Source organism: Rana temporaria, chromosome 5, assembly GCF_905171775.1.
Source record: "Rana temporaria chromosome 5, aRanTem1.1, whole genome shotgun sequence".
Lineage (NCBI taxonomy): Eukaryota > Metazoa > Chordata > Amphibia > Anura > Ranidae > Rana > Rana temporaria.
In genome coordinates this window covers 100,742,556-100,760,602 of record NC_053493.1, presented here as the reverse complement: position 1 = coordinate 100,760,602, position 18,047 = coordinate 100,742,556, and the positions used below count along the sequence as shown (strand labels likewise).

At 46.7% G+C, this 18,047-nt stretch overlaps 1 protein-coding gene across 1 annotated transcript in view; it reads left to right on the top strand.

Moving 5' to 3' along the window:
* Positions 1 to 1,202: 1,202 nt before the first annotated feature.
* Positions 1,203 to 18,047, top strand: part of SCRN1 (secernin 1) — a 53,291-nt gene continuing 36,446 nt past the window's right edge. The window contains exons 1-2 of the mRNA XM_040352936.1: positions 1,203 to 1,295; positions 14,037 to 14,196. Of these exons, the coding sequence (XP_040208870.1) occupies positions 14,038 to 14,196 (159 nt within the window). The 5' untranslated portion in view covers positions 1,203 to 1,295; position 14,037. The remainder of the gene's footprint in view (positions 1,296 to 14,036; positions 14,197 to 18,047) is intronic.

Here is an 18,047-nt window from a genome sequence, read left to right as displayed (position 1 = left end):
ATTTCTCACTCCTGATCCCTGTGCGCTGTGCATTCTCACTCCTGATCCCTGCGCGTTTCTCACTCCTGATCCCTGCAGGCTGTGCATTCTCACTCCTGATCCCTGCAGGCTGTGCATTTCTCACTCCTGATCCCTGCAGGCTGTGCGTTTCTCACTCCTGATCCCTGCAGGCTCACTCCTGAACCCTTCATTCGATGTGTTACTTGCTCCTCATCCCTGCATTCTCTGCATTATTTACTCCTGATTCCTGCACTCTGTGTATTAATTACTTCCGATCCCTGCATTACTTACTCCTGATCCCTGCACTCTTTGTGTCATTTACTCCTATCCTTGCACCCCTGACCTCTTTACTCTGTTATGAAATCTTGACCCACAGCAGCATAGGCGTGGGTTTTATTTAACCACACCCGTTTAAACCCCACTCGCTGTTACTGCAAATTGGCCACACCCACTGCTGGGCACACATTAGGTTTGATGATCGGTGTCTCCCTGGGTGGCATGCAGGGGGCGGGGCCTGCAAGGATCGGTGTCTCCCTGGCTGTCATGCAGGGGCGGTGCTTGCAGTGATCGGTGTCTCCCTGGCTGTCATGCAGGGGCGGTGCTTGCAGTGATCGGTGTCTCCCTGGCTGTCATGCAGGGGGCGGGGCTTGCAGCGATCGGTGTCTCCCTGGCTGTCATGCAGGGGCGGGGCTTGCAGTGATCGGTGTCTCCTTGGCTGTCATGCAGGGGGCGGGGCTTGCAGCGATCGGGGTCTCCCTGGCTGTCATGCAGGGGCGGGGCTTGCATCGATCGGTGTCTCCCTGGCTGTCATGCAGGGGCGGGGCTTGCAGTGATCGGTGTCTCCTTGGCTGTCATGGAGGGGGCGGGGCTTGCAGTGATCGGTTTCTCCCTGGGTGTCATGCATGGGCGGGGCTTGCAGTGATCGGTGTCTCCTTGGGTGTCATGCAGGGGGCGTGGCTTGCAGTGATCGGTGTCTCCTTAGCTGTCATGCAGGGGCGGAGCTTGCAGTGAACGGTGTCTCCCTGGGTGTCATGCAGGGGGCGGGGCTTGCAGTGATCGATGTCTCCCTGGCTGTCATGGAGGGGGCGGGGCTTGCAGTGATCGGTGTCTCCCTGGCTGTCATGGAGGGGGTGGGGCTTGCAGTGGTCGGTGTCTCCCTGGGTGTAATGCAGGGGGCGGGGCTTGCAGTGATCGGTGTCTCCTTGGCTGTCATGGAGGGGGCGGGGTTTGCTGTGTGCAGTCAGAGCGGAGAGGAGTCTGAGCGGCTGACAGTCGGTGTCCGGGCCCTGCACCAAGTGAGTGTATCAGTGATGGGGAAATAGAGAGAGTGACATGCCTGCATGGAGTGTGTTGTGTGTGGAGGATGGATGGATGCACCATGGAGGATGCTCTCCTTCCCTCCCCCGATGTCGGTGTGATGATGAGGACTGATTGCTCCCTCTGATCACATAGTGATGGGGCTCCTCTGTATGATGATCCCTGATAGTGAGAAGTAGTAGAGGTGCGTGTGCCTCCTGATATAGAGGCGCATCATGTCCTACCTGTGTCCTCCAGGCTGGGCTATCCATGTCTGACCATCATTCCTATACATTCCATATGAGATGAGGGACACCATGCAGAGATGGGTGTCATGCAGCACAGGGCTGTGCATTGTCCTCACACAGGGCAGAGATGATCTCCATGTAATGCAATCTCACATATCATTCATGGATTTAGGAATGGTCATCATCTGTCCAGTATTAGGCCTCATTGGGAAAGTCATGGAACAATGTCAGTATATTGGAGGGACTTTACTTACATTGGGGTATGTATGACATCCTCCATCCAGGCTCCATTCACATCTGTCATACACACCCAGCACCAATCACAGAGCGATGGATGTGTACAAACATTTACTTCTGTATATTCCTGGAGCACACACTTCCATCTCAGATCTGAATTTGCTTTTTATACATTTGTCTGATTTTTCATGTTACTATTTTCCCAATCGTCATAAGGCAAAATGATCTACAATGAACCATTGTTCGCACCGATGCAATTTGTCATGCACTGTGACAGTTCAAAAATCGCATGACAGGTCACACCCTATTTTTGGCAATGGAACCATTCAAATCATTGTGACTCTGAAAAAGGTTCCTGTACTAATTTTCTGCAATTTCATTGCGACTTGCATGGAGTTGCAAGCCGCAATGAAATCAGAGATCCAAATTGCACTGATCTGCGGCTTTGAAATCATGCTGAAATAGCGCAATGTCAAAGCCACCCTAGTGGGGACTAGGGCTTACCCCTGCACCTTATTGGTGGAAAACATGAGCAAGCTTAAAGGGGTTGTAAAGGTTAACAAAAACAATTAAATACATTTAAATTAGTGTTGAGCAGAATACGCCATATTCGATTTCGCGATATATCACGAATATATAGCCGAATATTCGAGAAATATTCGCTAAATTCGAATATTCGTGATATTTTATCGAAATGAAATGTTTGCGAAATTTCGCTATTGCGAATGCGAAAATAATTGCGAAATTTCGACAACTGCGGTAGGAGCACTCTGATTGGCTCAGAATATTCGTGATATTTTATCGAAATTTCGCAAAATGCGAATGCGATATTTATTGCGGAATTTCGACAACTGCGGTAGGAGCCCTCTGATTGGCTCAGAATATTCGTGATATTTTATCGAAATTTCGCAAAATGCGAATGCGAAATTGATTGCGGAATTTCGACAACTGCGGTAGGAGCACTCTGATTGGCTCTGATGCAAAAGAAGGGCGGAGAAAATAATCGCGCGATATTCCAATTGCCGAATAATCGCATTGCGATTTTTCGGCAAGATAAAATGATTGCTTCAGCTACTCGGCCCAAGGTCTCTAATCATACCAGCAATGCTTTTAGACGTCGATGGAGATCTCTAGGATGTGATCTGTTCTAAAAATAAAATTGAAAACATTTGAATATTCGGAATAGCGAATATTCACCGCGAAATTCGAAATATATCGCAAATACTCGAATATGCCATATTCGAGCCGAATATTCGCAATACGAATATTCGTGAGCAACACTAATTTAAATAACAAACATACCATACTTACCTCCACTGTGCAGTTTGTTTTGCACAGAGTAGCCCCCCGATCCTCTTCTTCTGGGGTCCCTCGGCAGCTGTCTCAGCTCCTCCCCGCAAGAGCTAACCTCCTTCTGGGAAGCGCTCCTGTGTGATACAGTGGCGGCCATAGCTGCCAAGCGTATCACTCGGCCCCACCCCCGGCGTGCCGCGTCATTGATTTTATTGACAGCAGATGGAGCGCTGCTATCAATCATCCATTGACAAGGCCACAAGAGCTGGAGGAAACCAACGCAGAATCGCGCCCACGGAGATTCGGCCTCAGGTATGTAAAACGGGGGCTCCTGTAACTATCAGATGTTTTTTCACCTTGATGCATAGGATGCATTAAAGGGGTTGTAAAGGTTTGTTTTTTATTTTCTAAATGGGTTCCTTTAAGCTAGTGCATTGTTGGTTCACTTACCTTTTCCTTCCATTTTCCTTCTAAATGTTTTTTTTTTTCTTTGTCTGAATTTCTCACTTCCTATTCCTCCTCAGTAAGCTGTTCTGGATGACTAAACCCCAGCCAGAACAACTGTGATGATGGGGGCAAGCTTACTGAGGAGAAACAGGAAGTGAGAAATTCAGACAAAAAAAAAAACATTTAGAAGGGAAATCGAAGGAAAAGGTAAGTGAACCAACAATGCACTAGCTTAAAGGAACCCATTTAGAAAATAAAAAACAAACCTTTACAACTCCTTTAAGGTGAAAAAAAAAAATGAAGTTTTTTTTTTAATACAGCCTGAAGATCCTCTTTAAAGAGGAACTGCAGTCTGCTCACATAATTTATATTAAAAAAAATGTTGTCATTCTGAAACTTCCCTCCTCCATTATTTTATATATACTGTGATTCTGTGCTTGCCGAAATATGCTGCAGAAATCTCCATCCACTGAGTCTGGCTGCATCCATTTTAACTGTGGGCAGCTGAAGCTGCTGCCTGTTCACTTCCTGGATGCCTGTTCACTTCCTGGATGCCTGTTCACTTCCTGGATTGACACAGACACACAGAGTCCACATCAGGCTGTATACGGTGTGCCCATGTAGCATTAGGCCCCTTTCACACGTGCGGACCTCCGTATGTCCGCTTTTTCATCCATCCGTTTGCGGATAAAAAGGGACATACATTGGTCCCTATGAGATTGCGGGTGTCAGCGGATAAACATCTGCTGACACCCGATCTCGTCCGCCTCCGCAATGATCCGATTCTGCAGAAGGAAGAAAATGCTATTTTTTCTTCCGTCTGCGGATCGGATGAACACGGACATACGGTCCGTGTTCATCCGATCCCCCCCCAATAGGGGAGAGCGGAGAAAAGATAGGGCGGTCCCTCTGCAGTGTGCGGGGACCGCCCTGTAATCCTCCGGCTTAGCGGGGATCAACGGAGCGATCCCCGCTGATCCCCGCTGAGCATACAGTGCTTGAAGGGGTGATCCATGGAAAATAATAGCCACCAGTATGATAATCCCACCACCATAAATAATGATGGTACACTTAGGCCCCATGCACACGAGACGCAAATGCAAACTCATCTAAACACAAGTTTTCAAACGCAAAAAACGGTGTTTAAAACGCCCGTTTTTGCTGCGAATTTTGTGGCGTTTTACTGCGTTTGCGTTTATAAGCGTTTGGTTAAGAAACATCATAAGACCCTCCCTAAGCTCAAAAAACTGATTATTTAACCATTTCAGCCATTTTGTGAGACCAGAGCAGCTGAGAGAGCAGCAGTGTACGTGTATTTAGCGTGTCACTTGCCACAACACCTGCCACAAGTTGTGGATTGTCCACAATGCAATGCAAGCAATTACATTTTTGTTATGTTTTTTCATCATTTGCCATCATTTTTGAGATTTCTAATGTAAAAAAATAGGTCACCTTTAAAAACGCCTATAAACGAAATCGCGGCAAAACGCCGGTACCGCGTTTTGCCGCGTTTAGCTTCGTTTTGCCACGATTTGCGTCTGAAACGCGAAAACTTTTGCGTCTGAACCCAAAATTTTGCTTCTGAAAAAACTAGCCTAAACCCAACTGCTTTAAAACGCAAAAAAACGTTAAAGTGTGCATGGACACATAGGATAACATTAAATGTGTTCAGGGGCAGTTGAAAAAAATTCCCAAATGCCTCTGAACTCGAGTTTACCAGCGTCTCGTGTGCATGGGGCCTTACCAGAAATTGTGGACCCAAATACCTTATGGTACTGAGTCACATAAACAGGGGTAAATAGACATCACATGGGAATAGGGTTGCCACCTTTTCTTCAAGTCAAACCCAAACACTTTAGCGGCACACAGTATAGTATAAAGTATACATATATTTTGCTATTAAATAACATTTCTAATCATAACAAGAGTCCCCCTTTACATCAGAGTCCACAGAGTTCCCCATTTACATCTGAACTTGCAGAGTCCCTTTCACTGTAAGAGGAAACTCTGCAGACTCTGATGTAAGGGAGAACTCTGGGGCCTCTAACATAAGGGATGCTCTGAAAACCCTGATTAAGGGGGAACTCTGATATACAGAGAGGACTCTGATGTAACGGGGAACACTGCAGCCTCTGGTATAAAGGGGAACTCTGATGTAAGGGGTGCTCTGAGAACCCTATTTTAACTTGGTATATTCACTTAGAGGCGGGAGGGGGGAGACTTCAGGGATGGATGGTGAGCTTACTCCCCCCTTGGCAGTCGGCACCTCACATCCAGATGTATCTGAGGCTGCTGGACGTCAAATTTCCCCCGAGCCCTCTCTCCTCTCCCGTCTGTGTGGGGAGGGGGGGGGGGGATTATAGTGCTGGCTTTGGGCAGTGTGAAGGAGTGTAACAGCCACTCTCAGCTCAGACAACTGCAGCCAGCAACCCTGCTGGGAAGCCATAGTCCAGTCTGAAACCCGGACACATGATTCCAAACCCGAACTGTCCAGGTGAATCCCGTACAGGTGGCAACCCTACATGGGAAGGCCATATCGCTCGGGTTCCTTGGGTGGGTGGATCCCTCATATCCCCACAGCTCTGGTGTAGATGAATTCCAACATGAATGGACACATGTGGAAACACACCAAGCAATCGCACATGGTGTAAAACCATCATAAACTAATTTATAGTCCACAATGTGTTATTTGTTTTCAGAATTCAGTGTTTTTTGGATTTGGCCATTTTTTTGTTCTAATTTTATATATTTTTTTGATTTACATACAACCCCCCTTTTTTGTGTGCGATATTTGCAATTATTGATGATTATGCATTGATCACTTTTACCCTTGCGACCTGGTCCAAAGCTCCGTGACCGGGACCCGCGGACCTGATCGCCGCCGGTGTCCCGCGATCGGTCACCGGAGCTGAAGAACGGGGAGAGGTGTGTGTGTAAACACACCTTCCCTGTTCTTCGTTGTGGCTTGTCACTGATCGTCTGTTCCCTGATATAGGGAAAGACGACCAATGACGTCACATGTCCAGCCCCGCCCCCTTACAGTTAGAAACACATATGAGGTCACACTTAACCCCTACAGTGCCCCCTAGTGGTTAACTCCTAAACTGCAATTGTCATTTTCACAGTAAACAGTGCATTTTTATAGCACTTTTTGCTGTAAAAATGACAATGGTCCCAAAAATGTGTCAAAATTGTCCGATGTGTCCGCCATAATGTCGCAGTCACGAAAAAAAATCGCTGATCGCCACCATTAGTAGTAAAAAAAATATTATTAATAAAAATGCAATAAAACTATCCCCTATTTTGTAAACGCTATAAATTTTGCGCAAACCAATCGATGAACGCGTATTGCGTTTTTTTTTTTTTACCAAAAATAGGTAGAAGAATACGTATCGGCCTAAACTGAGGAAAAAAACTTTTTTATATATATTTTTGGGGGATATTTATTATAGCAAAAAGTAAAAAATATTGCATTTTTTTCAAAATTGTCGCTCTATTTTTGTTTATAGCTCAAAAAATCAAAACCGCAGAGGTGATCAAATACCACCAAAAGAAAGCTCTATTTGTGGGTAAAAAAGGACGCCAATTTTGTTTGGGAGCCACGTCGCACGACCGCGCAATTGTCAGTTAAAGTGACGCAGTGCCGAATCGTAAAAAGGGGCATGGTCTTTAACCTGCATAATGGTGCGGGTCTTAAGTGGTTAATAATGTAACCTATTGTGCTTCGGACATGTGATTCTACAGCTCTGGCTCAGGAAACTCTCAGCAATGGGTGTGAATTCAGGGAGCTCTGATGTCATAGGTGATACAGAGTAGCCGGAACTGTGGAATCACCTCTCTGAACAGAGCAAATAAAAAATATATAACTATATAGAGATCCTTTTTTTTTTTTTTATACTGGCTAGGCAGGTTAGGTTGGAGGAGGGAGGGGGAAATTTGTAAGAATTTGGGGCCCTTTTACACTGAGGCAGTTTGCAGGCGCTATTGCGCTAAAAATAGCGCCTGCAAACCGACCCTAAACAGCAGCTGCTGTTTCTTCAGTGTGAAAGCCCAAGAGGTTTCACACTGGAGTGGTTTCGCTAGCAGTACCGCTCCAAAAGTCCTGCTAGCGGCCTCTTTGGAGCGGTGTGTTTACCGCTCCTCCGCCGCTCCTTCCTATTGAAAGAAATGGGAAACCGCGGCTATACTGCCGGCAATGCGTCTCTGCAGAGGCGCATTGCCGGCGGTATTAACCCTTTTTCGACCACACCGCTAGCGGCCGAACACCACCACCGCAATTCCGACGGTATAGCACTGCTTAAAATAGCAGCGCTATACCACCCCTCACCTCCTGCTCCAGTGTGAAAGGGGCCTTAGACCAGGGTTTGACAAATTTGCTTGGAATCTAGGAGCCAGCTAAAAAAGTTAGGAGCCAGAAAACGTGCCCCGTCCCGACAAGCTCGCGCGCAGAAGCGAACACATACGTGAGCAGCGCCCGCATATGTAAACGGTGTTCAAACCACACATGTGAGGTATCACCGCGATTGGTAGAGCGAGAGCAATAATTCTAGCCCTAGACCTCCTCTGTAACTCAAAACATGCAACCTGTAGATTTTTTTAAACGTCGCCTATGAAGATTTTAAAGGGTAAAAGTTTGTCGGCATTCCACGAGCGGACGCAATTTTGAAGCGTGACATGTTGGGTATACAATTACTCGGCGTAACATTATCTTTCATAATATTAAAAAAAATGGGGATAACTTTACTGTTGTCTTATTTTTTAATTAAAAAAAGTGTAATTTTTTCCCAAAAAAGTGCGCTTGTAAGACCTCTGCGCAAATACGGCATGACAGAAAGTATTAAAACGATCGCCATTTTATTCTCTAGGGTGTTAGGATAAAAAATATATATAATGTTTGGGGGTTCTAATTAGAGGGAAGAAGATGGCAGTGAAAATAGTGAAAAATTACATTAGAATTGCTGTTTAACTTGTAATGCTTAACTTGTAATACCAACGGCCACCACCAGATGGCGCCAGCTAACACATCTGGTGGTAATAACTTGTAATACCAACGGCTCACCACCAGATGGCGCCAAGTCGCCAGGACCCTATTTCTAGTCGCCATGGCGACCTGGCGCCCGGGATTTGTCGAGCCCTGCCGTAGACTTTTCTTCCAATTTAAAAGAGAATTTTTTTTTTTGCTAGTCATAGTTACCTTGGTGTATGCAGCATCAGACCGATGCTGCATCTGTCCCCCAGTGTCTCTGAACTGAGAACTGAGCCACCGAACACTGCCTATGGCTTGGTTCTTACTCCCCCCGAGCATCACTTCTGCTCTACTTCTCAGCGCTCATTGGATCGCTGAGCTGTGGAGGGACGGGTAGTGGCCGTCTCAGTGGCTCACTGAGACGGGCATCAATCAAAGCAGCTGGCGGATCCTGACTTGGAAGTCGGAATTACATGATCAGGAGTGTATATCGCACAAAGTGAGTAAGCAATGCAGAGATTGCAGTGGTCAGAGGTGGGTAATGTACAGTGTAGGTCTGAAGAGTGCAACATTTCCTTGCAAGCAATACTTTTCCCCACATTTTTTCAATTTAAAGCCACTAATCTGCATGCTTACCCCTCCAAGCACATAGCTCTTTTGCGAGCCAAATTTCCCTCCAAACAAAAATACAAAAACTCCCCCCTCTCATTACAAATCTTCCCCTGTCTTCCCAAATCCCTCCTCCCAGTGCAAATCTTTCCCCCCCCCCCCCCAGCGGAAATCCTTATCCCCGAAATCTCTCCTCCCAGCACAAATCTCTCTCCCCCCCCCCCCACTCAGGGCTTTTTTTGCCCGCAGCACAATCCCCCCTTTTTAAACTTACCAGAACCCAGATGCAGCACAGCAAGCAAGAAGATTCCTCCCAGATTTCCCCTTGACTTGTATTATGTGGCACATTAATGTAGGACATATTTGAGATATCCTACAGTCAAAGCAGAGAAGTAGCCTATGGGAAACTTCCCATGGCTTTCTATTCTATTGCCCTGACAGGCAGTGACTCAGGGAGAGATGCTGGCTGCTGCAGTGGCAGGCAGTCGCAGCTTTAGAACCCAGAGCACCTGGTAGGAAATACAAGTGCCCTGGGTGCCCAGGACTGGCACCAGTGGCGTCTCCAGCTTTCATATTTAGGGGGGGCACATGGGGGGACAGGGACAAAAGTAGGGGGGCCAACTATAAAATGCAATTTTATATATATATATATATAATCTCCTGGGGCCCTTTACTACGATCCCATTATGGACCCTTTCACATGTTCTGCAGTGAGCTCCCTTCCTACTATACTGGGGCCCCCCAGGGTGGCAGAAAACAAGATATATGTCACCAGCACACCAAGAAAATATAAGGGTACAAAGCAGTGGGAGAACTATCAGGGTTGCAAAGGTTGTCTTGCCACCGGGCCCTGGTGTTCTGCCACAGTGGGGATCCCCAGCTGTCCTGTCCCTGCTATTTACAGCGCTGGTCTGGCATCTGTCTCCTTGGCAGCGGCGGCAGTCTATTAGGACCTAGTGCTGGTGACATTATGGGTGCATGCAGGGGAAGGCTGGCACTATTGGTTATAGAGAGCTGAGCCCCCAGCTGGTCACCTAGCAGCAGTAATGCTGTATAACCTTCTCTGTTGACATGCTGATCGGCATGTGATCCAGGTGATGCTCCCAGTCAGATCTAATAAACACAGTATTTATTAGCATCAAGAGTACAACCACATAAATATAATCAACCGTATGATCAGCAGCCATGTGGGCTCTATGTCTGTAAAGTGTGGGCTTTGATCAATAAAATCACTGATATTTATGACTAGGATTTGACTAAGAGCATCACCTGGATTGCATCCCGATCAGCATGTCAGAGAAGGGTCCACTGCTGCTAAGCAACCTGCAGGGAGCTCAACTGTCTACAACCAATAGAGATGGGCTCGGGTGTGTTTGAAATCCCACATGCCCGATCACGCCAGGAAGCCGACACTCCACAGTGCTAATCAATGTATGGGCTGCCTAAGAGCTAAGACCAGCCATAGACAGTTTAAATCTCAGCTGGTTCAGCAGAAACTGGCTGAGATTTGAACCATTAATGAGCAGATTCTCTTATAATTATCACTAGTGGTTGCTGTATAGCCACTGGTGATAATCACTGTTTGTCGGGAGAATACAATTGCTGGGCAGGAGGGATATTCCCCTGTCACCACTGTCTGTTGATGGGGGAATCATGCAAGTTTCTTTTCTGCAATCTGTGGATGCAGGAAAGAAATTTGCACCATATATTATCTGCCTAACTGAAAGTGAAAGTAAATTGTGAATGTTTTGAAAGAACAGGAGAGGGGGAGGGAGACAGATGGGGGGGAGAGAGAAGGGATGGAGATAATGTAGTTCAGTGATTACAGTGTTCTGCAGTGCACACACTTAAACACGGCCCAGGCTAGAATATCTGGTTGTGTGAGCGCTCGCATTATGCAGTGATGGCGAGCAGAGGGAGGGGGAGGAATCCCCCGCAGAGCTGACTGGGGACGCTCTCCCTCTCGGGGAGCAAAATACAAAAATTGCAAAAAAAAAAAAAAAAAAAAAAAAATTTTTTTGGGGGGGGGGCACATGGTGGGGCACAGCATGATGTTGGGGGGGTCAGGGCCCCCTCTGGCCCCCCCCTAGGGACGCCCCTGACTGGCACCACCCCTGAAAAAATCAAATCCAAACAATGCTCAGAATAACTTTATTTGGTAGAAGAAACAACTTTAACCCATAAAATCCTAATATAAATATCACCCAATAAACACACAGCATTCACAATGTAGAAGTAGATCTCAATGGCATCAAGCTAGTCCCTGGGGCAGTCCTGTGTGCATATGAAATCTTGCCTCATTGTATTACTAGCTCATACCACACTGGAGCATTTTCTTTGGATTCCATCCATGCCTCCTGCCTTACACAGGCTTATTGTTGGACTGACAAATACGAAGCTGTCTTCTATATTCTATTCATGGCTTTTTCCTACAACACTCCACAGTGACCTTTACTAAGTCTAGTTCCCATAAGAAACTCATTCCACACCTAATTACACATAAACAACATATCTAGTTAAATTCGAGGTTTACCCGAAAAATCAACATTAACATTGGATTGAGGCTAATTACGGGAAGCAGAATCGGGTGTTTTTTTAAAAATCAATGCAGTACTTACCGTTTTAGAGATAGATGTTCTCCGCCGCTTCCGGGTATGGGCTGCGGGACTGGGCGTTCCTATTTGATTGACAGCCTTCCGACGGTCGCATACAGCGCGTCACGAGTTGCCGAAAGTAGCCGAACGTCGGTGCGCAGGTGCTGTATAGAGCCACACCGAAGTTCGGCAACTCGTGACGTGCTGTATGCGACTGTCACTGTGCCCATCAATGCAGCCTCACTGTGCCCATCAATGCAGCCTCACTGTGCCCATCAATGCAGCCTCACTGTGCCCATCAATGCAGCCTCACTGTGCCCATCAATGCAGCCTCACTGTGCCCATCAATGCAGCCTCACTGTGCCCATCAATGCAGCCTTGCTGTCCATGAGAATGCAGCCCAGCCTTGCCGTCCATGAGAATGCAGCCCAGCCTTGCCGTCCATGAGAATGCAGCCCAGCCTTGCCGTCCATGAGAATGCAGCCCAGCCTTGCTGTCCATGAGAATGCAGCCCAGCCTTGCTGTCCATGAATGCAGCCCAGCCTTAGTCCAGGTTCACACTAGGCTGCGGGAGTGAAATCGTGCAAGTTCAGCTGAACTCCCGATTTCAGCCGCGATTACAGAGTCATCTGTGCAGGTTTTTGCACAGATTTCAATGTAAATTGCAGGCCGAAATCGCAAAAATCTACTTTTTGAAATCGGTGCAGTCCTGCAGATGCGGCGTTGCACCGATTAGGACGGTGCCATTGCCGGAAAATCGCAAGTCAAAACGCACCAGTGTGAACCAGGGCGTACTGTCCATGAAAGCAGCCTAGCCTTACTGTCCATGCATGCAGCCCAGCCTTACTGTCCATGTATGCAGCCCAGCCTTACTGAGCCCATCAATACATACTTGCCTGGATCACATATACACCGGATATCTCCTGCGCTGGTGTGAGAGCTGGGTCTGTGTTCGGCTGCCTGTAGGAAGGTCCAATCAGTGTTCCATGATCCATCTACTATCACACGAGCAGGTCTAGAGGGGCGGGACCTTCCAACAGGCAGCACATCTGAACACAGACCCAGCTCTCACACACAGTGTGGGAGATGCCCGATGTATGACACATAGGAGAGAGAGAGAGAGGGAGTGCTGCATTCAGCTGCAGCTCAAAGCAGCCCCAGGACAGGCAGCCTACCGGGAATTATCCCGGTGGGCCAGTCCGGCCCTGGTCAGGGCTGTCATGGTCCACCTGAAGTCACAGCCTCTATTCACAAGGCCTTCTTTGTCCTGGATGTGGGCCCCAGTAGAGGGCATCCTGCTTCACATTGCATCAATGCTAGGTGGATCAGGCAATTCATTTCATATGCCCTTAGGGACAGTGTTCTTTCTTTCCCATATCGGAGCCCATTACACCATGGCAGTTTTTTTCCCCCCCTTAAATAACAAACATGGTATGCTTCCCTGCTCTGTTAACTGGTATTGCACAAAGTGGCCCTGAACCTTCTCTTCTGTGTGTGACCCCATAGCAAATGTGTGCTGCGGGGGCACATGTGTCCATAGACGCACATGGTGTGGCCGCCCAGGCCCCTCCCCTGCTCTCTGCTAACAGGATTATATTGACAGCAGCAGGAGCTGATGCTGCTGCCTCTCTGTCCTGTGAAGCAGGGAGAGAGGAGGGAACTTCTACAGTCGGGAACAGCGCTGGATCAAGTAAGGACGCAGGGGTAAGTGTTTGGAGGGGTTTTGGCGATCTAAATACTAAGGCATATTGTTTATTACCTGAATTACTTTTTTTGTGAAGCAGCACACCATGACTCATGGTAGTGTGTTATAATGTGTTGCAACACATGTATATTGTGGAGGTGACTTGGTTGCACTTCCACAATCATAGGTTTACATTTTAGTTGAGAGCTGTCTGGAAAGCTTGCAGTTTTAATCTAATTAGTAAAAAAGTTTTAGCTTTAAGCCCCTTTCACACTGGGGCAGGAGGTGCCGTGGCGGCAAGGCGCCGCCATTTTTAGCGGCGGTAGGCCAAACAAGGGTTAATACCGCTGGCAATGCGCCTCTGCAGAGGCGCATTGCCGGCGGTATAGCCGCGGTTTCCCATTGCTTTCAAAGGGAAGGAGCGGTGAAGGAGTAGTAAACGCACTGCTCCAAAGATGCGGCTAGCGGGACTTTTGGAGCGGTCCTGCTAGCACACCACTCCAGTGTGAAAGCCCTAAGACTTTCACACTGGAGAAACAGCAGCCGCTGTTTTTAGCGCAATAGCCCCTGCAAACCGCCCCAGTGTGAAAGGGGTCTAACTGTAAATTTTTCTCCTGTCACAAATGATTATAAAATAATGATGTAATGTTGTTTTTCTTTAGTATGATTGAAGCACCTCCAAGCTTTTGTTTTGTGGCCTTTCCACCCCATACAAAAAACAGCTGCATTTTGTTTGGGAAGAATTCAGCCCGGCCCAGAGATGAAGTCCAAGAAGTGCTGTATGTGCCATCCAAAGGCCATGATCCTGGAAGCAAAGTTCAGGTAATTAACAATTCTGGATTAACATATTATGTGTCCTCATGCAATCACTGCGATTAGCTGGGAACAAGTCACGTGCATGCTGTGAGGTAATTATGTATACATATCCTGTACATATACCAGTATTGGTTTTTCTACCAGACCAACTTCCTTTTCATGATGTTTTTAGTTTATGGACCAGGGTGATTTGAGAGTATTTGAGACTTTGCGTACATTTTAGTTAGTTATTACAGGTATTTAAATAGGGCCAACATTGTATGTAGCGCTTTACATACTGTACATTCACCTCAGTCCCTGCACTCAAAAACCTTACAGTCTTATTTATTTTTGGTTGGAAATTTTATTTATTGTAATTTTGATTAGAAGATTTAATTGCCACAATAATCCTTGACTTATGAATACTATCATAAAATTAATCTTTCTGTTTTTGTCTGGGTTTTGTGTATGTAAAGACTACAGCTGACCCAAAACTGATAGTTCAGTTACAGGTAGTTGCTACTTGGGTGATCATGTAATGGTATAAGCCGGCCATACACGGGTCAAAGCTTGACCAGTTCAGAAGGAACCAGACACATTTTGATTAATGTGTGGGCACCCTGGTTGTACAGAAGTCAATCTACTCTATGTTGGTACATTGATATCAAGGCCAATATGCCTAATGTGTAGTGCAGCCAGTGCCGAACCACTCATTGTCCTCATCTCAAGGCCTTGATTCGTGTATACATGGAGTCTTATCCAACTGTTGGAGGGAGGAAATCTCAAGCCTTGAGCTTTGTTTCCCATGAACTAACAATAATGAAAGATCCCAGCAGAGGCAATGAGATTCCTTTGGCAATGGTCAAAAGGGTCTCATTGCCACTTGAAAACCTAAGTGCAAGAATCACTTTGTCGGAGGCCCTGGCACATTTAAAAAAGCTAAAAATAGCGCTGCTATACCGCATGAAAAATCATGCCCTGCAGTGTTCAATGTGAAAGCCCGAAGGCTTTCACATTGAAGCGGTGCGCTAGCAGGAGCGCACCAAAAGTCCTGCTAGCCGCATCTTTACCGCGGTATAGGAGCGGTGTGTTCACCGCTCCTATACCGCGCCTTCCCATTGAAATCAATGGGAAAGCGCGGTAATACCGCCCGCAGCGCTTTTTCGGCCGCTAGCGGGGGTTAAAACCTCACCGCTAGCGCCCGAATATCGCGGTAAATACGACGGTATAGCCGCACTACAAATAGCACGGCTATACCGTCACCGCGGCTCCACGCTGCAATGTGAAAGCAGCCTAAAATTGGTCATGGACAGATCTGCCCTCTGCTTTAGTGGGAGATTTTGTTCTTGGGAATATGATGCCAGATGGTGGTAGTGTGAATGCAGGGCCGCCATCAGGCGGTACACCTGTAAGGGGCCCGGATGGCAACCCCCTTTTTTTTTTTTTGTAAGGGGCCCAGAGGTCCCCAGGGCCCGGATGGCAACCCCCCTTTTATATATATATATATATATATATATATATATATATATATATATATATATATATATATATATATATATATATATATATATATATATATATATATATATATATATATATATATATATATATATATATATTTATTTTTAGTTATTATTAAAGGGTCCAGAGGTCCCCAGGGCCCCGGCTGGCAACCCCCCCTTTTTTTTGCAAGGGGGCCAGATGGCAACCCCCCTTTTTTATATATATATATATTTTTAGTTATTATTAAATGGTCCAGAGGTCCCCAGGGCCCCGGATGGTAACCCCCCCCTTTTTTTTTTAAATATATATTTTTTTATTTCCTTTTTGTTTTCCTTTTTTCTTCAAGAAGGGCCCAGAGGTCCCCAGGGCAAACCCCCCCCCCCCCTCAATTCGTGGCACCCCCCTTCTCAATTCACGCCCCCCGCTTCTCAATTAGCGGCGGCACCCCCCTCTTCTCAATTTGAGGTGGCAGCTCCCCCCCCCCGGTTCTCTGCTCCAGGGGGCCCATGCCTGAAGCTGTGTAAGGGGCCCCATAATTCCTAATGGCGGCCCTGGGGGAAAGAAACGAGGTGCATGAGATTTTAACATTTGAGTCTTATGTGTCATCTTCGTGTCTGGTTTCTTCTCTTCTTGAAAACATTTTGCGCATCGGAATTTTATTCGGAGACAAAGAGAAAGCTAAAATTATAAATGTTGCTTGCTATAGCTTCCCGTTAAGACATTGCTTTTCCAGGATGTACTGACGTGTACCAGTTTGGCTTATTCCTGCCCAGTGATTACTTGAACATTTCTGACTTTCCATTGCCTAGTAATTTCCCTGTAAGTAGGAGCAGAAAGCCAAACAAAAGGTACACAAAGAACAGCCAAGCATGTGTAGGAGAAGGAAGAGAACATTGTGCTCTGCCTGATGAATGGGCTCCTGAGGTAGATTGTCACACTGTGAGCCTGACCTGAATTGCTAACTGGTCATGTGATCACCCAGGTTTACCTGTCCTCATATTGCAGTTCTCATTTATTGTACTCTTTTGTGGGAACCATGGCAGAATAAATTGTAAGTTTAAAAAAATAAAATGTTTGTGTGTTGTATGGCTAGTTTGTGCATTGATTTGGAAATATACTGTATATATCTATATACAGTGACTCGCAAAAGTGAGTACACCCCTCACATTTTTGTAAATATTTTATTATATCTTTCATGTGACAACACTGGAGAAATTACACTTTGCTACAATGTAAAGTAGTGAGGTGTATAGCTTGTATAACACAGCCATTATTGTCTAAACCGCTGGCAAAAAAAGTGAATATACCCCTAAGAGAAAATTTCCAAATTGGGCCCAAACTGTCAATATTTTGTGTGGCCACCATTATTTTCCAGCACTGCCTTCACCCTCTTGGGCGTTCACCAGAGCTTCACAGGTTGCCACTGGAGTCCTCTTCCACATGACGACATCACGGAGCTGGTGGATGTTAGAAACCTTTCGCTCCTCCACCCTCTTTTTGAGGATGCCCCATAGATGCTCAATAGGGTTTAGGTCTGGAGACATGCTTGGCCAGTCCATCACTTTTACCCCCAGCTTCTTTAGCAAGGCAGTGGTCGTTTCGGAGGTGTGTTTGGTATTGTTATCATGTTGAAGTTGTGCCCTGCGGCCCAGTCCCCGAAGGAAAGGGGATCATGCTCTGCTTCATTATGTCACAGTACATGCTGGCGTTCATGGTTCCCTCAATAAACTGTATCTCCCCAGTGCCGGCAGCACTCCTGCAGCCCCAGACCATGACATTCCCACCACCATGCTTGGCTGTAGGCAAGACACACTTTGTACTCTTCACCTGGTTGCCGCCACACATTTTTGACACCATCTGAATCAAATAAGTTTATCTTGGTCTCATCAAACCACAGGACATGGTTCCAGTAATCCATGTCCTTAGTCTGCTTGTCTTTAGCAAACTGTTTTAGGCTTTCTTGTGCATCATCTTTAGAGATGCTTCCTTCTGGGACGACAGCCATGCAGACCAATTTGATGCAGTATGCGGCGTATGGTCTGAGCACTGACAGGCTGACCCCCCACCCATTCAACCTCTGGAGCACTCATAAGTCTATTTCCCAAAGACAACCTCTGGATATGACCCTGAGCGTGTACACCCAACTTCTTTGGTCGACCATGGTGAGGCCTTTTCTGAGTGGAACCTGTGCTGTTAAACCGCTGTATGGTCCTGGCCACCGTGCTGCAGCTCAGGCTTTCTCTCTGGTGTGGAGTGTTGTGGTCGCCCCCTCCCTTGGACTACTGGAGAGTCAGAACGCTCTCTACATCGCAGATAGAGAAACGAGCTGTGTGTTAGTGGGCATCCTGACTCTCCTGTAGTCCAAAGGAAGGGGC